Source organism: Anopheles cruzii, chromosome 3 (assembly GCF_943734635.1).
Source record: "Anopheles cruzii chromosome 3, idAnoCruzAS_RS32_06, whole genome shotgun sequence".
NCBI lineage: Eukaryota > Metazoa > Arthropoda > Insecta > Diptera > Culicidae > Anopheles > Anopheles cruzii.
This window is the reverse complement of record NC_069145.1, coordinates 73299689-73324586: the sequence shown is the minus strand read 5'-3', so window position 1 is coordinate 73324586 and position 24898 is coordinate 73299689. Positions and strand designations below refer to the sequence as shown.

Sequence of the window (24898 nt, the reverse complement as noted above, 5' to 3'; positions counted from 1 at the left end):
ATGGTGCCGGAAGGTTTTGCTTTAAAATTATTCCCCACAACAAGATATCGTGGCCGATCTGGCGGAGGTGTTGAATCTCTCGCTGCGTCTGAACCGCCGATTGCTCGAGGGACATCACCACGCCCGGGGGCGGTTCAAAAGGGACCCAGGCAGCGGGAATACGAGGCCAGAAACTTCCGCACGTCGGCTGGACGCAAACAGATCGAGTTTCGGGGGAAGTTTTCCCGCTCCAGGCACGGTGTACACATCTGGAGCGGAGGAGAGTTCAATAAATTTTCATATAAATTAAAGCCGGAGCAGCGCGCTCGGTCCATACACAATGAGCTTTCGCCGAGAGGTAATTAAAATACGAGAAGGCAGCAGAGATAAATTAACGGACGCCCGCCGCCGTCGTCGTAGGCCCTGGTTTTCCACCTCAGATTGCTATTTTCGGCGCGCTCAGACGTTACGATGGAGAAACCCGGAAGGAATTGGCTTTACAATTTTTGCACGATTTCCTTTAAACCCCACAGGCATAGGAGTGATGTTGAGCCAGCTTATTTGAAACCGGGTCTGTCACTTGCAGCGGTCAAAGTTTTGTGCAATTTTTGTATGCTTCCCCGAAACTTTATCTTCATTAATTAAGTGAAACAATATAAATTAGATTAAATGTTACAGCACACATAACAATGCGATTTGTGTCCCTGACTAATTCTACAGGGTTTAGCCGGATCTTCAAGTTGCTCCAATTTAACGCTAACCCAGGCTCCATAAAAAGTCAACCACGAAATGAAGAAGCCGTTTCAATTATCCACAAACATCCGTGAATGGGCTTGCTCTCGACGCTCCCGAGCTCCACGAGCTGGCACTCCATCAGATGACCCCAATCTGATCCTTATTAACTTACGTTTGCCACGTTGCGGCGACCTTTTGATGCTTATCAGGGTCGCCGCCCGCCACCAACGTCAAGTATGCTGTCACCTCGTAAAACTATCTTTGCGTCACCGGGACAGACGAAGGATAAGGGCCGAGTCCAGGCGTTGGCTTCTGGCGACTGTCGACGATGCTAAGGACGATTTAATTCCCGGACTGGATGTTTTGCTACACAACACAACAATGGCCGCCCCAAATCAGTGCCACGGGTACCTACGGGTCGTCGGCGGACAGGGGGATGAGTGTAAAAGTCACAGCGGAAAGGACCCGTAGGATGTTGTGGGGCAGAAAAAATAACCCAGACCAGTCACTCACAGACACAGTACACGGTGGGGGGACCTTCTCATCCTTGCCGGTGCCGTCACACCCCAGGACACGACAGGCAGACGGACAGCGCCCGTGATAAAGGATACTCGGCGTCGTCGGTGACGGAGGACGAAGCATTTATCTTCCTCTTCTTAGGAGCCGCTGCCATGATACTAATTTCCGTCTAATCAACGTATTCACACCGTGAAGTCACGAAGCGCAGCGAAGGATGACCAGTTAAAGAAAAAAAGGAAACTATCGGCTGCGACACTAAATGCTGCAGAGAGCGTAAATGGGAAAAGTTTTCGCCGAGTGACAGACGCAGCGCAGCACCGGAAACCCCCAGTGGCACAAAATCATGGGAAGAACTTTGTCCACTTTACTTATCCGGAAGGAATGGAAAGAATACTGCGCGCTCTGCTGCAAGCAAGTTGATGTAGGTTAATGTGTTTTGTGACTTTGAATTGTATTAGAACAATCGCAAGCAACAAAGTTGCTAAACTGAACTGAAACGGCTGCTTTTTGTCGTGGTTGGGACACGCTTCCGGCTTGCCGGCAACCATAAAAGCTTCCGGGCCGTATATTAAAATCACTTATTGCCATTAAAATTTTAACTCAATTAGAGTGAGCCGTAAAATAATCACACACTCCGGAGTATGTGAGCGATGAGCAGGGCGACGCGATGTCAGTAACGATTAATTGCCACTTGTGAGCGTATAAAAATGATAACGGGCCGCAGCCCACCGTTTATTACGGTCGTCCTTGGACTAATTATCCATAATCCACGCTGAAGGAGAAAATTAGTTTTTCCACGACACAAAAAATCCACTTGCATAATTAGCTCGCCCGAAGCGTAGGGCCACCAGAGCCAAAGGACCCACAAAACGTGCGCCTCATTGGGAAGAAACCAGAGTCAGCCACGCTCCGTGTGATTATCGATTATCGCCAGCCACCCAGTGGCAAGCCCACGAAAAGGGTTCCGAAAATTATTATTTTTAGCTTCCGCTTTGAATTATCGATTACGCGGGGCGTGCCGGGCACCGAAAAACAGATTTAAGGATCCTCCGCAAGCGGTCCCCCCCCGAAATGGGGTGTCTTACGACGCTACCTGCGCGCCAAGAACGTGTCCTCTGCCAATCAATAAAAGTCCTATCGGCGCCCACTATCGACAGCGAATCACGATCGATGCCCGCGGCACGGATAAAGTGCAAGGAGACGAAGGCGACTACAGAACCCTGACAGTCGCCGGATTGCGTGACCAGACGTATTGGCTAGACACCTTACCACCTCTTCCACGCAGATGTGCTATTCTGATTCGTTTGTTTGCTCTGTTGGCCACGGCCGGGCCGGTGTTAGTCACCGCGCCACACAGTACACCACACTGGGTGAGATGGACGGTGAAGTGCTCCAAAAAATATAGAAACAACTAGCAGGCCCGGCGAACTCTGTTTCGCCCCAGAGGCAATGGGCCCCGGTGATAGGAGCAGTCGGTAACGCTCGTCCCTGTATCGCAGCTGGCCATGGGTTCGATTCCCGATTCCGGCGTTCCAGGGGGGTTGGCGCGGGACTAACAACCCGGCCCGTAAAAACGAACGTTTAGAAAGAGTATCAGAGATTAACATTGTCGCTGGTTGGTGCAGGCTAAAACCGTTCAACGGTCGTTGTCCAATAAGAAGAGAAGCACTTCATTTCGTCAGCTGATCTTGGAATTACTGGCAGTGTTTGGCGGAAATTTCAGGACAGTAAAATCATTGCCCGTCCAAAACATCTCGCAACATGCGCCAAACATCTCGATTATATACGTCATTCAGTTCACGATTTGGCGCTGGCATTCCTAATTGTTAGCTGGTATCTCCTCATTTATCTCAAGATCAGGATTTCTGGAATTGACACGAATTTAACCCTTCATTACTTTTCCCAAACAAAAAAAAATCCAAACATTCGAACCCATCTCAAATAATACACGGTACGGTACAATTTCACTATTTTTAAGTAAATACTTACTGATAAATGTTTCCCTACGATTAAAATTACTCATCGAAATAAGAAAGTGCTTAAAAATAATGTATTCAATATTATTTCCACGCACGTTAATTTTTTTACGACGCGAAGGATGAAAGGAGATATGAGAGCCGTCGAATTGTCGAACTGCGAGAATTCTGGCCTTTGTCGCTAAACAATTGCTCACAATCGCGAGAATAACTGGAAGCTCTCTTACTCGCTGACAATTTGCCAAACTATTCGGCGTTCGTGAGAGAGAGTGTAAGCATACGCAAGAGAGAGACAATTGCTTGCTGTTTCGCTCTCTGTCTATCGTTTGTCGATGCCGCCTCAGTGGAAGAGATCGCGGCGACCTTATTTGGATGGGGAAAGGGGGCGGGGGGACCTTGCATCAGCGAGAAAGAGAAGCCAACAATTGTTTGCTGTTGCGTGCTCTGTCTGTCCCGTTGCATATGAAAAAAAACACATTGTGCGTATTGTGGCTTCATTGTGACGCGATCGGATTATAAAAAGTATCCTATGTTACCCCCTTGGATCTAAGCTACCTCCACACCAATTTTCAGCCAAATCGGTTCAGCCGTTCTTGAGTTCTGAAAGGAATAACAATAACGCGGTACTCTTTTATATATATAGATTCTCTACGTGAGCCCCATACTTTCGGAAGGGGGCCATTTGATGAATGGCATTTCGAAATCGAATCCTGCAAAACGAAATTAATAAATTCACGACCCGTGCGGCCGCGCGCAGTAGGAGCAGGAAGCAGAAAAGTAATTAAACTAAAATGAAGTTGAAAAATCAGTCACACAGTGTCGGGTGCATGTTCACAGTCAACATGCTCGGCTCAATGTGCTCAATCTATCTCTGCGGATGATGCATGTGATGCATAAAATGAATTATTGCCGCACCCCCGGGATGAATTGTTTCCCGCCACGGATTATTGAAGTCCTCCACCGGCTTAGCACGGGGGGGACCGGAAAGACAGCGACAGCGACGGTTGACGGTTGCGTTCGTTCGCCGTATTTGCGTTTTCGGTGCGCGATATCGCAAATGGGCGTGTGATTGTGTGTTGGCTTTCGAAAAGTGTTACTTCTGGCTTCATTTAAGGGATTATAAATCATAACGCGCGCGCACACGACCGGACCTAAGACCTCGTATCTGCGAACGAAGTGATTTATCTGCGGTCTTGGTGGCCGTCTTCATGATGAACTACGCGCGCTGGTTGTAGAACTGTAAAACGGCGATAGCGCGCGGCACATCGTACGGGTCCGGTCCCGTTGCTCTCATGTCCACTCGTCCGTCCCGGAGAGGACGACCGTGGTCTGTGTGTGGTTCCGATCAAATGGTGGCCGAACAAAAATTCAATTATGGCGTGAAATTCGATTTCCAGCGCTTTTCAGAAAATATCGAACTGGAAACCGCCGCTCTAGAGAGAGGGAGTGTTGGGAGTCTCCGTTCAGGAAGTGTCGAACGATGCGCGTTTTGTCCGTCGACACCGAGTGTTTAGAGAGGCCATCGCCAGAGATATCCTTTCCGGGGGGCGTTCAATGGATGAAGGCGGTTGTGTGTGGAGTGGCCTCCGGAAAGTTAATAATAGACCCTGGCTGTTCCCCCGGCGCTTTTCGATAATGTCACGTCGGCGGGGTTTTGGTGTTTGGCCAATTCCAGGATCGTGCTTCTTTTGAAGTGTAACAAATTGGGAATCGAAATTGAACTCTCTATGAACGATGCTCGGGATACTTACTTATGAATTTCACTTTCTTGGATGCTTTTGGTTGTTTAGTCCGGGTTTTGGTTGGCTTTTTCATTGGTGCCGACCGTCGGTTGACTGTGTTGTGGCGCCCCGCCATTGGATTAGTAGATGTTAGAGTACAGGGAACCGAAGGAAAATCGGTTAGGGTTAGGTGACAGAGTGCAGTGTTATTTTATTGCATTATGGTGACCGCTCCTTGAATTATTTGGCGATCACGGTCCGAGGACGTTCAAACTGAACTTTATACTAACGCGTCGAGGTCCTAAGATGGTGAAAACAAAACAAAAAACTACACAAAATGTAAACGTCAGTCTGTCTTTCGTCATTTTTGTCGCTTGCTGCTAACTTGTAAAACATAAAACCCCCGAAACGGCGTCGTGACGGTGTTTGTTACACATCCATTTCCATTAAATCCATTAGCTGCTCGCTGTCGAGCGAGGCGGAAGAAATTAGTTGGCTCACTGTTTAGGCCACCGCACATCAGCAACAGCAGCAGGATGTGTGGCATCCACACACACTACGACCATAAAGAGACACCTGAGATTTGTGCGCCACAAACGATGCGCTCGACGGTCCACCCAGTGTGGACCATGAGCCGGCTTCGAACCGAGAGCACAACAGAGTTCAGCGGGTGTGACTCACGACGCTTAAGGACTCCCTGCTGCCTGCTGCCTGACGCTGTGGCTGGGGCGAAGAGTAGAGGGCTAATTCGATTGGACCATCATTTCCCCTCGGTGACAATTCCGGGCGATACACTCTTCTCGTTCATTAATTTCATTTTCTCTTTCCAACGGCCAAACCACGCCGGAAAAGGGCTATGGTGCACAGGACACATTGCGGTCCTGACATCGGAAAGGCGACGACTGCCCCCATCGTCGACTTCCCTAGAGCCCAATGTTGCAAACTGAATGTGTGAAAAGGACTCAACAGCACACACTCTCGGGCATGGTGGGGACATAAAATGCACTGCTCCCAAATTATCCCCATCATAATCTGCTGCTGCCGTTACCGTTGTAGGACACCACAAAGGGCGTCGAAAGCGCCATGCAAAAGCTGTTTTCGACCGAGCGAGGGATGTTGATGAAGTGTGGACACAATTGTGAAATTTCGCTAATACCCCCTAACCGTGCCCGGTTTATGACGATGGGACGATGACTGCCTTTTAAGCAGCATTAGCTCTTCTGCCGGCGACCTCGCGGTGACAGAGAGATAATGCTTACCTCCAATATGGTTCCGAGTGTCGTGGCGAGGAGGATTATCAACAGGAAGTCAGGGCTTAAAGCATCGCGCGGGCTGCGTTTTAAAGATAACAAACACGAAGCAGCAGCATTGTGGAGCGAAAGTTTTGCTGCCAATGCCAAACATCCAGATTACCGAACAACCGGGAATCAAATATGCCAAACGGAGCATATCCAGCAAACGGACGGGAGCCAAATTAGGCCAATCTGCAGTGCGAATTCTGTTTCGCTTCAGCAGCGTCCGATATATGCTGGTGGTTCATACTACTTTTAAATGCAATATGATTATGATTTGTGCTAATCTTGGCCCATCTAAGCTGCATATGTGCATTCCTCTTGGCCAGGATAACAAAGCAATTTTTGTGAGAAACAAATCACAATTGACCGGGCTCAAAAATACCCGCATTGAAGTGTGTAGAAGGTCGGGTGTGGGCCACCACATATTGCTATCCTGGAAGTCAGAGGTCCTGAACATTGGTTTTGGCAAACCCGAACCCACTGCTAAGTCCGATAATCGTTTAGCCTAATGATATACGCTGCTAATTATGGTACACCGTAATGGGTGTTGTGACAGGCTGGGCGTGTGTTGGACCGCTTTCAATTGAGTCTCACACAAATGCAGTCAAATTTATACGGATTTTATGTGTTTGTTTGGATTACACAAATCCAACGCAACGACGGCATTGGGCGCATTATAAAGGCAAATGAGCCGGGGGCCCGCTGCTACGAACACGAAGAAGGTTGGGCGGCGATCGAGTCAAACGAACAAACGTTACCGGGGTTTCGGAAAATCGATATCAGAGGAAAATGGAAAATCTTAAGGCTGGTTGGTTGGTGATTCGGTCGGTCGGAGAACCATTCTGTGTGTCGCCTGATTTTGGTCCGTTTTGCGCCTCTGATGGGGAACACATTTTTTCTTCATCGAGACTCCAAGTAGCTAGCAACACAAACAACCCAAAGCCCAAAGGTTACACACCAAGTTTGGATGCCGAACAAGCGACCGCAAAGTACGCCTTGCGGGACAAGATTTCGGCACGCTGCTTTGGATTAGGATGGAGCAACATGAAAAGGAGCTCTTGTCTGGCGCAAAATTCTCGCACAGACGTCACTGTTGCTGACGAAAAGCTTCGGCACGCAACCACATCAAAATGGTATCAACCCACCAACCAGCCGTTGGGTATCGGATGGCAAACACTACTTGGAATGATGGGGTATTATCGGTTGACTTGATAAAATAGGGTACCTAAAGGGCACGATATATCATTTCCAGATTGTCAGATACATCAAACAAGGATTATCCGCGTGAGGAGTATTACCTGATGCCGGCGGTAAAGCCATACATGTGTTTTTGTGTAAGATCTACCGAATGGCTTTTCGCATTCTTACCATAGCCAAACGAATTAATCAGTGAACGGTATCCCATTACATGAAAGATGAGGCAGAGAGCGTTGGTTTCCAAAGTGGTGTTCTGTAAAAAGAGGTAACTTACTGCCCACTGCCCTTCACTTCGTTTCCAAGTAGCCTTTGTGCAAGGGAAAACTTGTTGAAGGATACTCTGGGACACTTGACGTAAAATTCGCATTAAATTCGTTCGTATCGGGGAGGCTCGGCATACTTTATTACAACCCTCTCTGAAATAGTTTGAGAGGCCAAATATGTTTGTATTTTTTACGGAATATTTTTTACGCCCAATAGGAGAAGCCGCACAAAAATTCAGGACTCTAATAAGCTCCTTGGGTCGCCCCTTACATTTCACCGTTTTGAGACAAGGTTTTCCCCGTCCAGCCTATTTCTGGAACGCCAATCCGACCCTCGCAAACTGTGGAGCGACCAGACCATTTTACTATGTCCAGAATACCGGTCCCCCTTTTGGACGAATTTTGTTTCGTGACAGCAAGGTGTAGAACGTTGCCTGAAGCATAACGTAGACCGTTGGCCGTTGACCGTTGATCGTTTTACTAAATAAATAACTGCGCTCTTTACCCACTTTATCTTAACGCAACTGTTAAGCAAACGAATAAATATTATGATTATCATCCAATTAGGACTCTTTCTTTAAGTCAAACTTTCTGCCCCAACGGCAACATGCGTCAGTGAGGCAAGAATCCTTTTCCACCCGAGCAGCAGTCAGTGAATTAATTGGCAAAAAAGTGCACACACATTCGCACCAACCGAGCACTCCCGATTGCGTACAAAAGTGCGAATGGAAGAGACCCTCCACTAGGGCAATTGTAAAAGTAACGTTTGCTGTCTCCTCGGCAAGGAAGGCCAGGCGGCTCCATCGCGTCTGTCGCCCTCGGCGGCGGCGTCGGCGTCGAATGGGTTGAGTGCGATGAGTCACACACACACACCGGACGAGTGGCGCCCGCTTTGGTTTCCTTCCCACCGGGAATGTTGCAAAATGGCGCCGCCGTACCGGTGGCGTCGTCCTTCGCAGGTCTTAATCACCATCAGTGCGCGCGCGAGCGTCAGGCGCCAGGCCAGGAAAAAAGTGGTCCCCATCATCGTGTCCCCCCTCGGGTGGTGTCCCCCCTAGGCGCAGGTGAAACTCTATGGCACCGCACCGCGGAGAGATACTTAGCACAAGCGGGCTGGGCCAATGGCACCAGCGCAAAAAAAAGGACTGCATTGCCTACCCCCGACAACGACGACGACGATGCAACGCGCGCGCGGCGCCTTGAACCAGAGAGCTCAGGAACGGGACAGCAAAAAGTGCGAGGCGGGCCAGGTGCGGGGTGTCCGCTGACGTACGGGGGCTCCAGTTATTTAATGTTCGTGCAACATGAAACTCCCGGGGCCCGTCATCCACAATTTCGAATGACGGATACGTACGAACGACGGGGTGCGCCCATCGCGCTCCTGTGTGCTGCGCATTCAGGTCCTTGCTGAATGCACCAGAAAACTGCACCAGAGACGGCCACGAGGAATCGGAAGAATAAAAAGGGCCTTTGTCTTATCGGGCAGACCCACCCTGCCGTTTCTAATGAGGACACCACCACACGGCCTAGCGCCGACGGCCAATAGATCGGATCGGAATAGATAGATCGGAACAACATGGCAAACAAACGGAACAAAAATAGATCGGAAACAACATGGCGTACGAGAAGCCTAATTAAGCCCGTGATTTTCGTGTGTTGCCGCATAAACACACATGACCCTAACCTTTCGTGTGCCCAGGCTAATCATCCACGTTTTAGTTGGCACCGCACATAGAAATAGATGAGTTGTTGAGAAGTTGAATCATCAAAATTTCCACCCATAAAACAACAGAGACAGAATGCGAGAGATGATGGCAAAGACCACGGGCCACAGATTAGGAGCTGTATCCCCTAGTCCGGGGTGATGTGGTTAAATTTAAAAGCCTTCGACATCGTAAAACGAAGCCGGTGGCCGGAGCTGTTTGGCAGTAAGCCAAGCTTTGCAGCAGGCCAGGCGTAGGAAACAGGATCACTTTCGACACATCGATTCCCTACGGACGCGCGGTCTGCGTGCTCCCCGCGCACAGAGACGCGGAGGGAACGGAGACTTCGAACGTGATGGATGAGGGCACATAAAGTTGGATCATCTTGTTCCGACGCGATGATTCACGCCGCGGCCCATTTCGCACGAATCACCAAGAACCGAGAGAGAGGAGAGCTTATGTAAAAGCATTTTCCACACACCAAGCGATTCGCGGCGCTGATGGCCTATGGAAAACGACGACGATCAATTCACCAACGTCACCAACAGCGAGCGAGTTTTAAATTATTGCCTTCCTTTCCGTCCGCGCAAGAGGACGGACACAAAATACAAAATTTAAAGCCTTCCTCTTGCACTGCGACGGAAGGTCCTTGAGCGAATGTTAACTCGTGGCCTCGGCACCGGCGGGCTACGACGACGATAATGGGAGGTTTCTAAGCCCAGCACGGCACGCAAACAACCCACCGCCGGTTCGCGTGTTATGCAAAAAAGAAACGAGGCAAAAAAGTCTTAGAAACTCCCGTCCTGCCGACTCGCGCGGTACCCTCATCAGCTGATGTACGTGGCCGGCATCGCTGAGTACCACCCAACGAGACCCGCTTGTGGGGGGCCCCGAAAATTGAAGGTGACTTTCGAGGTCTTCCGAGTCGCCACACACACACACGTGCCGTTTGCGAAAAGCAAACGGATGTGGCGCGCGCGGGTGACGAGAGGCAGGAAACTACCGCATACGAATATCCTAACCTAAGCGCTGCGCTGTTAACCGGCCGACGGACGTCAACGTCGTCGGAAGCAAATGGTGCGTCACAAGCCGCGAGTCCTTGCTGAGAAATCGGTTACCTTGGCGCGGATTTCTTTATTTTAAAAATGTCCAAATCCGCTTCTTCTGCGTAACATTATTTCGCATTCGGAGGAAGGCTTTTGGGTTTATTTCACTCACTTGAAATTGCAAAAATATTGATCACCTTTTGGGGCGGGCCCGGGAAAAACACGAGCCATTTTGAGATCCGGGCCCCACCGTCGGACCGACCAATTGTTTATGGTTTCTCGCCTTGGTTTTATGGTCCCAAACCAGCAGAACAAAAAAAAGCTGCAAGAAGATCGAAACGACCGGAATTAAGGAGCCCAATAAACGTCGTCGCCGCGTAGCAACAACAGTTCCGCAGTAGCAAAGGCCACGACGACTAGGAAGAAAAGAGTGCGAAGGAAACGGACACATAAAATGCCGGCTCTACTCTCGTCGGCGGCTGGCTGAGAGACGGCGGCCGTCTCGTGCCGGCGGAAAACCGAATCCGACGGCGGCGCCCGGAAAGCAACGGAAAAGCTTAGGAAGACGATAAAACGACGTCGGCGACGGCGACGGGCCAAGCCTCACCACCCCGCACGCGCCTCGTCGTCTGGATTTGGATGAGTCATCCACTCGCCGGAAAGTTACCAGACCAGTTCCACGGAGGGTCCAACAACAACTGGCTGGGGGGCAGGGCACCCGCCGCACTCTGAGTCTCTGATTGGCGGCGTGCGGCTTATTTTATTTGCACGCAAAATTATATAACCCTCGCCGACGGAAAATCCTCGACCTCGGAGGCGCTCTACCTGGAAGGACCCAAAAAGTGGTTCGTTTTTGGGGTCCAATTTTTATAGCCAGCCCAGACCAGACAGCCAAAAACGAATATGCGTCGTGCACGCGGGTCCAAGATGTTGAACTCTGCCGTTTGGCCGGACCAGAGCATTATCATTTATTCATAGCCGGGTTGTTGGTCACTGGGGAGATACGCTACCGGTGGATACTCTGCAAGACCTGACGCACCGGCGAGTGACCAGACCGGCGGCGGTACCGGACATAATAAGTGAAGTTCCAGGAACCTTCAAAAGCTTCATAGAAGTCAAGTTATTTCTTTAAATTAATGTCTAAGTCTATAGGATGTCCACAAGTGATAGAAGTCCACAAGTCACAATAGGTAAACAGTCAAATAATAATGTTTCAGTTCCCGACGACACGGATGCCAAATAATTCTTCGGTGAGTTCTGCCAAGTAGATAGTAGATCTTTCGTGTTTTCCAGTAGCATCGGACCACGACAGATCGGGAGATCGACTATCTACCTCTCCTCTCGAACCTCGGCTATGGTTCGCGTCTCTCTTACCTGCCGGCAACACCGGAGCACGGCAAGTGTGGCAGAAGCACTGCATCACGGAGTCTCGCACTAATCCAATCAACATTTTGTCGCCGGCTGCTGTAAGTTCCCTTTTTCAAGCGAAATTGAACACGCAAGACTGGAAGCTACGGTTGCCACAAACACGCCAGGACACGGCGCGCACTCCTCTGGGGCTACAGGGCGGGCGGCTGAAGATGCTGATTGCTAGTAGCTGGGGGGTTGCCCAGAAGAGGACACTCTGTCACACACTCTCACTCACTGATATGTCACACAGTGGTCGACACACAACCGGAGCTCTGCTAGGCTCTGCTCGGTTCGACTCTGGACGATTGCTGACAGGACTCTGCCTACTGTGTACAGTGGCGCGCGCGCGGGGAACTGCTGCGGCAGAGGACGGACACTTGCCTGCAGAAAAGGTGTCGAGGTGCACGTGGCTGCACGAACGAATGAATAAAACTCAACGTTTAACCTACTGAGGGTCTGTTAGAGTGGTCAACCGGAGGGAGGACAATGTTCACTAATCACCTCCTCGGTGGCTCGTCTCAAAAATGCAGAATACGATTGATCAGTCTAGACGCAAAGAAAAGGGATCGTTCCGACCGGCGATGGATGACTCACTCAGCCTACTGATTGATCCACACAGCCGGATCCGGACGCATTCGTGCGAACTGCATTCGCACAACGGGTTCGCGTAGCAAACACACACACACTGAGCGTTCCGAAAGGACGAAAAAAGCCTACACAACGGGACACCACCACCCCACGGGCAGTGTTCGCAGGATCCAAGGGGGTTTAGCCGTTCCGTAGGCCCTGTTCTTCTGGCACACGCCACCGGAAACTTCGCCACGATGACAATTCCCCACCAAAGCACAGAGCCTCCTGAGCCTTAATCGTGGTATTGGTAGCGCTCAACTGACAGCATCGAGCCCCCCAACGATTTCACGGTGGTGTTGGTAAGGTATGCAACACACGCACACAACACAGTGTGTGTAACCCCACCACGGTGACGGTTCCAAACTTTCTCTCCCCGCCAGGGCGGGGCATCCTCGGAGAATGTTGGTGTGAAAATCCAGAGGAAAATGGGATGAAAACCGGAAGAGGGAGACCAAAATTAGCAACGCGGAAGCGATGACGGGGCACGGAAAGCGTGGGGCCGTGGGGAGAAAATTGCGGAAAGAGAAGGGATTGTGTGTGTCCTCGGAACACAAACCAACGGAATTGGGAGAAGCGCAATAAGGATGATGTGGAATGTCAAAAGAGGATGCCGATTTTCAAGTCAATGTGGCATCCTGGAAAACTCCAAGTTATCTGGCGTATTAATGGAAATTTTAAGAGCGAACATTTGGATTGTCTTTATTGTCCTCCTTGATGTGGACGGCACTGTATCGAGATACACGCGTAACAATACACAGGAGCACACGGAAGAAAATGGCAACGAAATCTACTCCGCTACACTCCACACTTCGTCCTTGCCCTTCTTCGTGCGTCGATCTCTCTCGCTCCCCCCACCGGTTGCCTGTTATTGGCCTGACCACCCACGAAACACACCACACCACCAGAACCAGAGGGAAGGATTCTTACACAATAAAGTATGCACCTAAACGGTTCGGCGTCTGAAACAGGACTGCGCACTCGGCCGAAAGGACACATCGCGATGCGATTGCGATCCGAAACAGTGGTCGGGAAAGTGACAGCACTTTTCCCGAACACACACACACACTCCTCCGCGTCCTCTCCCCCAAAGGATAGTGTCCAATAGTGCGTACGATAATCGATCGATACCGTACACCGTCCAGTGTTGGTGTTGGTGACCGCGACCGAATTCGTTTCGAGAGTGTCCTTTGCGCAGGACGAGCTTTGGCACCGGTCGGCCGGTATGCTTGTGGTGGTGGTGGGAAAACAGCGCTTTTACAGCAGGCTCCATGCCCCGTGCCCTGTGTCCTGGTCCTTGTGACGCTCGTGCCGACGCGACGTAAAAAAGCCGTAAACAATCTCATAGAAAAGCTCCGGCATGATGGGTGTCGGGGACAGCCGGTCTTTTTTTATTGTTCTCACATTTCCCGAACCTGCGGTAGAGATCAACACGGTGTGGCGCGGTCGATGGCAGACACTGTCGTCCACTTTTGCCAGATGCACATGACACACAGCGGCGGATGGAATGTTCGTCAGGAAAGGGGACATTTTGATGATTTAAACAAATAATATTTTTGTAACATTTTCCCGAAATTTGATAGAAAGAAGAAAGTTTGAAGCATGGAGAAAGATATTAAAATTGTAAAGGGTAAAATTAAAAGTGGCACCGAACCGATCTGTGTCTATGGCTCTCTTAAGGAATAGAATGTTGGAGCCAGACATACAGAGGTAGTAGTGAAAAATGTTGCACAAATGCCAATCGCTTTGCACTACACGCTGCTCGCGCCATATGGGTGTATTTAGGTCGAAGGTAATCGTCCTCGGGGGACAATCAATAAGGAAAAGCAATGAGGAGGACTTTTCGTCCCAAAGCATGTGCCATGTGCTTCCCTGATTTTTCCAGTGCTTACCAAAGGATATTTAGAACGTCCGCCACTGGATTACGATCAATCGGAAAAAGAAGAGCAAACAAATGGGGCATACAGACGGGCCCCGTTGGGCCGTCTAGAACGTTGTAGACCTCTCATCGCCCCGGAAAAATCCAGTTTGATGAGTGATGAATTATTGAAACAATCTCTTTTCTCAGCTGTAGATTCCAGTCGACAGAAATGAGCTTTATGCTCCCAGTCACGAGTCACAATGAGAGTTAATGGTCTAACCGTTCCCTGTTGGTCTGGCGGAGCCAAGCAACTTTGGGATCAATAATGTAATCCATAGAAGAATCGGTTCATTCTTCGTTTGCAAGTTTGTCGGGACAGAACGTGCAACGAAATGATCTAAGCCAACCTTTGCTATAAACGTCGCAAGTTTCTCAGCCGTTATGGACAGTGGAACCCACAAAAACTCGGTAGTACATCTCGGTGAACATCATCAGCACTCGTTCCGGTGTCGTCGCTTTTATGGTGCGTGCGTGATCGACACACAAATGGACCGCAAAAATCAATCCACATCATTGATTTATGGTCGCACCCCGCTTGGAGGGTCCTTCCACTTCCACCCCTCTCTATTCCTGTAAAACCGTTTACGGTGAAATATTGCGACAAATTCCGCTCTGTGCAGTTGCGTGCAGCAAAGTGTTAACTACCACGACGCTGGGGACATAAAACGGGCGTCGCCGGGCGACAAAATCACCAGTTGGTCACCGCCTGCCGGCGCACTGGTGCCAGAGTGCTAAAAAGTGGGATTTTTCTTTTGCTTCCTGTTGAATATGAGGGACTTCCCCGGCGACGATGATGATACGGTACAGAGTTTTGAAGGATATTAAAAGTCCGTTGCCCAACAAATGACTCGTTGGAAGAGGTCCTTCCGACGGATGCAACCGGAAGACGCATTCGTGTAAGAACTTTTCTCCATTAGTTTCCTAAGCACAAGTCTTCTGTGCATGACGACGATGAGTCATCGAATAAAATCTATCAACAAGTAATTCCCCACCCGGTAAGAAGAGCACCGTAAGCCCCCCTTCATAGGCTATTGTGAGGATTGGGCGCTTGGCATTTTTCAAGTTTCTATCTGTCCCGGTGTCCTCTTCACAGAAGCGTGCTTCACCATGACAATGCCAATAATGTGTGATGCTAAAATCGATTTGCGAGCTCGGAGACTTATCCATCACGTTGCATTATTTGGCATGCAAATCTTGTCTATCGTCGACGGTGGAAAAGATATTTAATTCTATCATTTTTCCAGCTTAGCACGAAATAAACTTAAGACCACTTTCTTAACACATTCAACTAAAAGAAGTAAAATTAAATTATAAGTAAAGGTTTAAGTTTAAGAGAACTAAAGGCATTTACTAGGCTCCCGGACTGGAGGTTTGAAAAGCGTAACAACAGCCCTAAATCCGCCCCAACCCATTAAAGACCCTTCTCGAAGGATAGGCTCCCATCACTCACATCACCCAGCTTATGACCAATTACATAGCCATTGTTTCTCCTTTGTCGACAGCGCACCCTATTGCTGCTTATGCGTGACGTGGGTTTCAAAAATGCTACGCACCAATGGAGCCCCCCTTTATTACCCTCGAAAGCGAAAGGGGAAAAATTGTCGCCATACAAAAATGGGTGGACGACCAGCTACGGTAGGCACGCGTCCGTGGCTCCAGCTCAAGAGGCCTTTTGCTGTAAGAACTTAAAAGAAGACAGAGCAAAAAAACAATAATTGCGCATCGTCGTATCGATCGAGAGCCCGAAAATCAACTCCAGAGGGCCGAAGCTAAACAAAAGCAGAGGAAAAGAGCTTATTTATGTGTGTTGACGTCCATGGTTTGGTTGAATCACGATTTTTGTGATCGATATTGTGTGCTCCGGGCAAATAAAGCAATTGGTGGATTAGGTAGACGCCTGATACGAGATCTTTACAACGTCTTAAGTAGGTGCTACATCAGATTACAGAAGCTCGTCGGTGGCGGCGGGAAGAGGTCGAGAGGTTGGCCACAAAGTTGTTGCCAGACTCACGTCAGTCAGAAATATTTTAACCTTTTTCTAGTAAACTATTCGGAGAAACCCCCATTTTTCAAATGCTTTTGCCGATTGATTAAATGTTGAAAATTGAATCTGATAAATCTTTCTCAAAGTTTAAAAGGTGTAAAAACCTCTGAGGTCTTGAAATTTGCCGGCCGACTAACGCTCGCAAAAAAACTTAGCCAACAACTTTCTGTGCGTTACCAAGAAGCCATGTAAGCCGTGCTGAGAGCGGGCGTGTGGCTTATCGACCGCCATGATTAATTGAATCATTTTCATTCGTCTGCGCTTTAGTCTGCAAACAGCTGAGTCCTTGGTACGGAGTGGGTCTGACGTTCCGACCCAGAGTGTGATTTGCTCAAGCTTGAGCTGAATGAAAGAGAAACTATTGGGTGATTATTATTAAAACCATTTTGTTCAAAAACTTAAAATATATAAGCGAAATGAATGAGTAAAGCTGTGAGACTGAATTGAACACTGAAGCATCATAAAATCGACGGGACTTGGGGTATTTGAATACGTGACAAAGCGGTAATCGCGCTGCTTCAAGACAATGTTGGGCAGGACACGCATAACTGGTTCAATTGTTTCGAGTTCTGTTCCGAACGAATGTGCATATGAAAGGCGGCACCACACCCACCACTAATTGTGGGCCGCTACAACGTAGGTTGGGAGCGTATTTAACCCATTTCTCCAGCCGTTTCACTCAACCCGAACAATTATTTTGGGAGAACGTTATTCAACCACTCTTAAGTCTCGAGGCCCACACAAACTCTGCGCTGCGACAACTTTAGTTGCCAAACTTTCAGTTATTCCGCTACGAAACAGTGTTTACCACCTAACACCGGAGCATCTGTTTAAGGTGAACAGGGTCATCATGCCGGAGCTGGAGCAGTAAATAGTGGACCCTCGCTGGATGACCATACGGGAAGAAGCCTACACCGTGTCATGCTTTCTAAAGCATACCCCCGCAGCGAGGAAAGTAAGAAATTAAAAGTGCGAAAACAAAGAATCATGTCTAATCCGCCTTGGACATTTGGTGTGACGGGTCGCACTTAATCAAACGGTACCCTCGCTGCCACTAATGAAGTCGCACATTTGTTGCCGGCAAACAGCACTTGGAGAGGCACCCTAGAGAGGGGTCCGGTGGGTCCGACTCAGAGTCGTTTAGCAATGTGAAAACCATCAATTCCCACACACGAAACGCAAAATCAATCTCTCGCCAATATGGAAGCCACTTTTGCCCCAGAAACTATCCCGGTGTGGCGTACGATACGGGGTCCCTCTCTCTTTCTCGAAGCCTTCGATTCGGAGGAGTTCGCGTAGGTGGAAGGCAACTCTTTTCCACTCGATGTTTGCTACAGAAACATGCATCCGCCGCGCCGTTCCGTCGTTGTGCTGCTACACGGTGTGTTGTGGACAAAGGCAAATCCGTCGATTTCACCGTGCAAATGTCGCAACTGCGCGGTAATTAATGCAAATAAAATATAGCCTCTTACATCTGGGGTTCGCTTAGTTCCAACGCCTGCTTCGCTGCTCTTGACGGAAATGTACTTTAGGGATCATGGCTTGCTTACCTTCGGCAGCAGAAAGCTGGGCTGTTTGCTCGGACATTATTAAGACTCGAACGGTTGCTTCGTCGAAGTTACGGCTCCTCTTCTTCTGCTGGTGTCGTATTCCACAAACACAGGGCGATCTGTAAAGAGACAACCCAGTTACAGTATATGCGTGAGTTTCTTGAGCGTGTAAAGACGGTACCATGGATGACCGAGGACCCTGAACACGATCGGAGTCTGCAACAGTAATCGATTTTGCGAACGAAAATGACAATCGTCCGGGGGTTCAAGAGACTACACACTTCACGGAAGTGTGACCCGCGCGAAGAACGTGCATCGAGATGCACGAGACACAGATACAAGACGATGGTGGCTAAGAAGGATGCACGTCGCGTCCGAGAAGTAGAAGCAGCGATCGTCGACCGAACCTTCCGTGGTTACCATACAATAAATCCAGTCTCGGCGCGATACACGAAATGCCAGAGCAAACCACTTCTCACTTCCTTCTCCATGTTGCCACGGCAACGCATTCAGTCCAAATATGGAACACATCTTCTGATGTCGATTCGGCGCTCTGCCACCGCAAGTTTATTGCTCTTTCCTATTTCGCATCACCTCCATGATGGAGGAGTGTGGTCGCCTGGCAGCTGATTGAATGTATTACCCGCATCCGCGCAAGACGAATAGCCTCACGATCCGAAAACACGACTCGACGCGCGCGCTCGCTGGATTGATGAAGTTGGCGTGGGCATCTTCCAGGTTCCGGCAAGGCGTGCGCCAACCTCTTTCTCTCTTTATCCAACTCTGAGATAACCGTGCGCCAACAATATCCAAATGCAACCGTAGCGAACGCAGAGTCGCTTTCAGTTTGCGATCCTCTGGATGCGAGGGGAAGGCCTTTTCGAGACTCGAGCATCTCGTATAGTAAGTCAAACATGGCGCTGGTATCTTTAGTGGCCCCGCGGTTGGTAGAGTTTGAAGGGTTTGCGGTGTGCGCCAACGCACCGAATGATTCATTGCCAGCGGCGACGCCGTTGCACCGTTGTATGCACGGCGGGGTGGTCCCGGGACCAAATACGAACAGAAAGAGATCACAGAAGATGATGTTGATCTGGCAGCAGGGCGCCCAAGACAAGGGCCCTGTTTTCCTTTTTGCTGAAAACCAGAATTTCCAGCCCAACGACGCGTCCACCCTCCGAGAGGGGGAGAGAAAGTGCAAGTTTAATGTCATTGCCTTCGAGTGGCGGGTGCTTAAACTACATTAGAGGAAGCAATCGATATCGATGATCGAGTCCGGACGGCAGGATGCTATAACAACTTAAATCGATCTCATTTATGCGCTTCGATGCGGGTACAAGCAATTTCTTTGAACGAACCGTTTTTGACGAAGACAACTAAAGTAATGATTGCTTCCTTTATTGACGCATGAGATTGCATGAAAGTACGAACCAATTACAAACTCGCTTTGACGAGAATAATTAACTCCGCTAATCAGGGTTTATTTTTGAAGGGTAAGTTTTCTATAAATTGAAATCAGAAGAGTGCTCAAGTTTCCAGATATTTGTTTTATAAGTGCTTTTAATATTTTTGCGAATCTAAGTTTAGAATCAATTAGTTTGCATTACACAGCAAAGTTGTTATAATACTTTACTTGAATATTTATGTGAGACATGTGAGATTCCTGTGATCCAGACATCCAGACAGAACATCCGCTTTAGCGTCCATCAAAATTGATTCTTTGTTCTACAAATTCCAGAAATTGTCAAACGCTTCAAAAGGACACCTTTAGAAAAAGCAGGACAAAAATAGCAGCCTACTCTTTCGCGCACACAACGAAATTGATCGCCTGAGAATCATGCAACACTCTCCGATCAGCATACACACACACACAGCGAAAAATTGCCGGCTGCCTGTGCCTGGCGACGCCATCTTCCAGCGAAATAAACAAAGCAACCATCGGATGCCTACGAACGGGGAGAATCGTTCTTTTTTTTCGCAAGGCAAAACGCGTCCCTAGCGCTCCCTATATTTGTGCGACCAACTGCGCCATTTGGCAGCAACATCCGAACACGACTTATTACACGGTCCATAGCAGTACACTCACCTTTTCAAAACCTTTTTTAAAATCTCGAACAATTGGTGAACAACTATCGCGTGTTATGCTTAAAATATGGGGTTCACAGAACGATTTTCGTGAGATAGACAACGAACGAGAACTTTCACGTCTCCAGCTACGCGAACTGAGCGCAGAAACGGTTTCTTTTGAACTGCGGCGCGGTTCGCGGCCAACACAATTGAAAAAGGCTCACCGGATGAGTTCCCCTTCCAGCGCCGTTGCTGATCGCCGATGAAAACGAGAGTGAAAGAGTGCGCACGCACACATAGCGCGCAAGTTGAACGACCATCGTTCGTGTTCATACATGTTCGCCGTTGCCGGAACTGACCTTCCAGAGGTGCCGCGATTAATAATATATGCAAAATAGCTTCCTTTTTCGGGAATAATTTTTGTAAAAGGAAATACTGGTGCGCGTCAGGCTTAGCGATCAGTGGCCGCCAGAACCGCCAAACACCCTCCAGACAAAGGACATCTCTTGTGGAAGAAGCGTATGATCGACAAAGAGCCAGCGACTTGAAAGACAAACAACAATGAGTTAAATTTATTCACATCCTACGCCTGTACAGTGTTACATATGTGTTTAAGTGTTTACAATAAATAAAGGCTTTCGTTTGACGTTTGGGAAGTGCAAAAAAACAGGAAAAGTAAAAATAATAAGGGATACAAGGCTGTGCTAATACCGGGGGTGCTACAACAATTGGTCAATGTCCCTTCCCTTCATCAAATCCGCGATCGTACTAGGTAGGATAGGCAAGCGATGGCGGGTCACTTGTGATTCATTAAAATGTTCTAACCGAGTCAGGTCCTTTCCGCCGAGGATGTCCCTTCTTGTAGTTTCGCCGTTTATTTTCTCCACCTTGTTGTCAGTTCGCTGAAGGCAGTCCCATTTCCACGCTCTTACAGGCCAACGTACGAGCAGAAGCAAAACGTGAGAAACAGGATAGTGATGATTGCGAATATTGCGACCCATGCCGGCAGTGAGTCTGTGGAACGAGGACAAAATATGTAAAAGTGATGAACCATTTTCGTTAAATTCGAGACCACAATAACACTTACGTCGATAGGGTAAGCTGTGAATGCAAACGCGATTATCGACGGAGATCGACAGTACGGCCGCTTCCGTGTCGCCCGTAATTGATGGACCGTCGAAGTTTGTCACCGGCAAAAACTCCAGGCCAGTGACGAACATCGCGTGAGCATTCGGAATGTGTAGCACCCGCTGTAGGCTGAAGGCAATGTAGATGGAGACCGATCCACTGAACATGGTACCGACCGCCACGAAACGGCCATCGTCTCGAACGGTCAACGCAGCGAGCGATTCGTCAATCTCGACCACCGCCGTCAACCGGCCGGAATCGGGGTCCCACTGCTGCAGCAGTCCCTTCGCCTTGCCCGACTTGGCGAACGGGTTCGCCAGCGTAAACAATCGGCACTTGTCCTTCTGGCCCTCAACCACTCCGTACCGGCAGCGCTTCAGCAAATAGCGGCAGTTGGCCGGTGGGTTCCAGGTCAGCTTCTTCACCTCCTTCTCGCTACCGATCGACCAGATAATGCCCAACCCGTCTTTGGCGATCGAAACGATGTGTTTGCTGTCGGGGCTAAAATCCAGATCGTCGATCTCTTTCGTGTGCGCCCCGATGTCGGACAGGCACGTTAGTTTCGGAAAACTCCACACCCGCAAATGGCCATCCATTCCGCCCGTCGCCATGAACCGTCCGTTTGGGCTGATGCGCACAACGCGCTGCAGCGGTTCCGATTCGGTAAAATCGGTCTGCACCGAGTCCGCCGTCTTGATGTCGAAACGAATCTGTTTCCGTGCCGGGTTCGGTTGATCCGTGGTTCCGTTTTTGTCTACCTTTTCCCCTTCAGCCGACAGAGACCGTTGCTGGGAAATACTGCGCCGCTTACGCAGTCCCTCGGTCGTGGGATCGGATTTGTTCCCTGCCGGGGCCGTGGGCGAACCGGCGTGTTCACCACTGTCGATGCGCGTATTCACGAAATACATCTGGCAGTGGCTTTCCTGACCCGCCATCAGCAGCGTACGCTTTTCGTCCGTCTTAACGGCGCAGTTCATCACGACTGTGGGTCCCGTTTCGTGCCGTAGCACCTCGTCGGCCACGTACTTTTCGCCGTTGTGGTAGATTTCGTAGATTTCCTGGAACCGAATAGTGCCATTAGTTGTTGTGCCAATCGATTGAACGCGGGCTTTGTCTTACAAATCCATTAGCAACTCCCGTCTTCGAAGCGCCACCACCGCCAGCGACCAGAACGTGACGGCTGGTCAGCATTTCCACTGAATACAGCGGGAAATTAACCCGCGCCAGCAGACCATCCGACGGTTTCCGGGTTGGTGGCATCGTTCTGACTTACAGCCTATCACAAACAATAGGAACGTTTACCATGGGCCACGAAACGAAACACCGCGCACGGAACAATGATATTTTCGCTTCCACGTATCGCTTTGGGGCAACAACTCTGCTGTTGGAGATGTTTGACAGTTCTCGCTATCGCAACGGATGAGTGCCGTGTTTTCCGAACACGGGCACATTTTATGATTCCAATCAGCTGAGTGAGTGACCCGCAATCCTGCATTTGGAACCACGAAATCGAGGAAGATTTTGGATTGACGGAAAATTATAAAAGAATTTCACATGTCGAAGGCGAAGTAAAATGTGAGTGTAGCCGTCCTATGTTTTGATAGAACGAAACAATAGAGAATGTACGTTCTGGCTGGCAGCACTGCCACCGGCGCGAGGTAAACTGTCAGTCTGGGCTGTCATTTTTAGTTTCGCTTTGTCATTTCACTCGGCTCGGCAACATAAACAGAACGTTCCGTGATTATTCGTTTTTACAGGCTTCTGCGTTCGAAAGCATTTTGTGAGCAAATTGTGGTTCCGTGAAAAAGACTCGCAGAAATGGATCTTATCGATACGGATGGCTCGAACGATTGGAGAGAGGCCCCCCTCAGCACCGGTGTAAGTGGAGTTGGTTTTTCCCGTGCTTCACTTTGCTTGACCATAACCTTGTCATCCTGTTTTTGGCATTTGCAAATAAATGTTACAATAATTGAACATCCTTTATTCCAAAAGACAACTATCATGGCGGTCGAGTTTGAGGATGGCGTTGTAATCGGTGCTGACTCACGCACCAGCACGGGCACCTACGTTGCGAACCGTGTCACGGACAAGTTGACGCGCCTGACGGACAAAATCTACTGTTGTCGTTCCGGATCGGCCGCTGATACGCAGGCAATCGCCGATATCGTCACCTACTCGCTTAACTACCATGAGTGAGTCAACCGACCGATTGAGTTTCCGAGGATGATCTTTTCTTATTGCCCAATCTCTAACCTGTTGTAGGAACCAAACGGGCGAAGAACCACTGGTTGAGGATGCCGCCAATGAGTTTCGTCAGTATTGTTACAACTACCGGGACTCGCTCACGGCCGGTATCATTGTGGCAGGCTGGGACCGGAAGAATGGTGGTCAGGTATACTCAATACCTATCGGTGGCATGCAGATACGCCAAAACGTCTCAGTCGGTGGCTCTGGCAGCTCGTACATTTACGGTTTCGTGAAGGAGAACTACCGCCCGGGAATGGGCCGTGCCGAGTGTGTCGAGTTCGTGAAGAAATCCGTGTTTCACGCGATGTACCATGACGGCAGTTCCGGTGGCGTTTGCCGTATCGGCGTCATCACGAAGGATGGCATCGAACGGGAGGTGGTGTTTGCTCCGCGGGACTACGAAAACGTTGTAAACCGTGCCGCCGCACCCAGTGTGTCGCTGCAGGCTTAGGAAGCATTATTGGGGAATCTTTTTTCTTGGTTCGAAATACATTCACTGTGAACAAACACTAGTCTACGATTGGATTTCTTTGCACACAACATCCTATCGTGGTACCATGTGAAGGGTTAAGGACGAAGAGCTTTTAACTTCTCTCACCGCAAAGCCCGAAACTTGTTCCGCTCACGATGCGCAACTGGGCGAGAGAGTCCTGAACCGCTGCTGAACACGTGCACCGCGCCATGCTCCCTTGCAGTTTCCCTACCGCAACACAGTCCACTTGATCGTAGTCATTGCTCGTTGGCCACGAAAATGCGACATCCTTCGTCTCGCGAGATGCAAGGCTCGACGAAACTCTCTGAGCATTCGGTATTCGGCTCTCCACGCCAGGCCGTATTGTGTGCTGTGTGTTGTTTTTCCATTTCGTTCCCACATCCATCTGGCGAGGCACACACACACACACGCACAGGAGCGAGGACGCAAGGTTTTTCACGGCCCGTGAAAAGCGGTGCTGCTCAGTTGTGATGCGGGTTGCATAGGGAGCAGGCGTGAGCGCGCGTGTTGTTCGTCGGTACGTTTGCTCCGCCAGGCCGTTTCCACGTTTTCCTTTTTTCCCGTTCCCGGGGCCAGGCTGATCTACGATGAATTTTCTTCGCTCGCAATGGAATTGATTGAACGCGCGGCCGTCTTATCACACTGCGGAACCAGTAGCAACAATTTTCCCTACATTTCCTGTTCTCGGGCCTCAGCTGGCGGACGTTCCGTGGGAAAAGTTTGTGTGTTTCTGTGTGGCTGTGCGGCGGTCGGAAGTGCGTTTCGAGTCCAATGTTTGAGCCTGACATGAGGCTGGGAGAGTGAGAGAGTGCTGTGAATGTGGTTTAAGCCTGCTATGCGGCCAGCAAGTGCGAGTGGATCCGGAATGGGGATGCTGTTTTGAGACGGCTGAAAGTATAACTTCGCACCGGAAGTGTGTCCACTGTTCGGTGTAATTGAGGCAAAAAGCAAAGCGAGGAAAAGCCTGCACGATGAAAATA

At 49.5% G+C, this 24898-nt stretch overlaps 3 protein-coding genes across 5 annotated transcripts in view; 1 reads left to right on the top strand and 2 right to left on the bottom strand.

The window, feature by feature from the left end:
* LOC128269828 (stathmin) overlaps nucleotides 1-20182 on the bottom strand; it is a 31165-nt gene extending 10983 nt beyond the window's left edge. For 2 of the 3 annotated variants that reach the window (XM_053007232.1, XM_053007234.1), the window contains exons 1-2: nucleotides 11809-11884; nucleotides 4961-5044 (exon numbers count right to left, since the gene is read on the bottom strand). In XM_053007232.1, the coding sequence (XP_052863192.1) occupies nucleotides 4961-5044; nucleotides 11809-11884 (160 nt within the window). Of the gene's footprint in view, nucleotides 1-4960; nucleotides 5045-11808; nucleotides 11885-17986; nucleotides 18106-20069 lie in introns of those variants that run through there. The other variant, XM_053007233.1, reaches the window with a different exon arrangement.
* Nucleotides 20183-20645: 463 nt separating this feature from the next.
* LOC128272469 (prolactin regulatory element-binding protein) lies at nucleotides 20646-22522 on the bottom strand. Its single transcript, XM_053010286.1, has 3 exons — nucleotides 22298-22522; nucleotides 21138-22236; nucleotides 20646-21064 (listed from the first exon to the last, which is right to left on the bottom strand). The coding sequence occupies exons 1-3, from the start codon at nucleotides 22436-22438 to the stop codon at nucleotides 20979-20981; spliced, it is 1326 nt and encodes a 441-aa protein (XP_052866246.1). The 5' UTR covers nucleotides 22439-22522; the 3' UTR covers nucleotides 20646-20978.
* Nucleotides 22523-22892: 370 nt separating this feature from the next.
* LOC128272436 (proteasome subunit beta type-6) lies at nucleotides 22893-23928 on the top strand. The gene is made up of 3 exons (XM_053010246.1): nucleotides 22893-23056; nucleotides 23171-23370; nucleotides 23441-23928. The coding sequence occupies exons 1-3, from the start codon at nucleotides 22997-22999 to the stop codon at nucleotides 23874-23876; spliced, it is 696 nt and encodes a 231-aa protein (XP_052866206.1). The 5' UTR covers nucleotides 22893-22996; the 3' UTR covers nucleotides 23877-23928.
* Nucleotides 23929-24898: the final 970 nt, after the last annotated feature.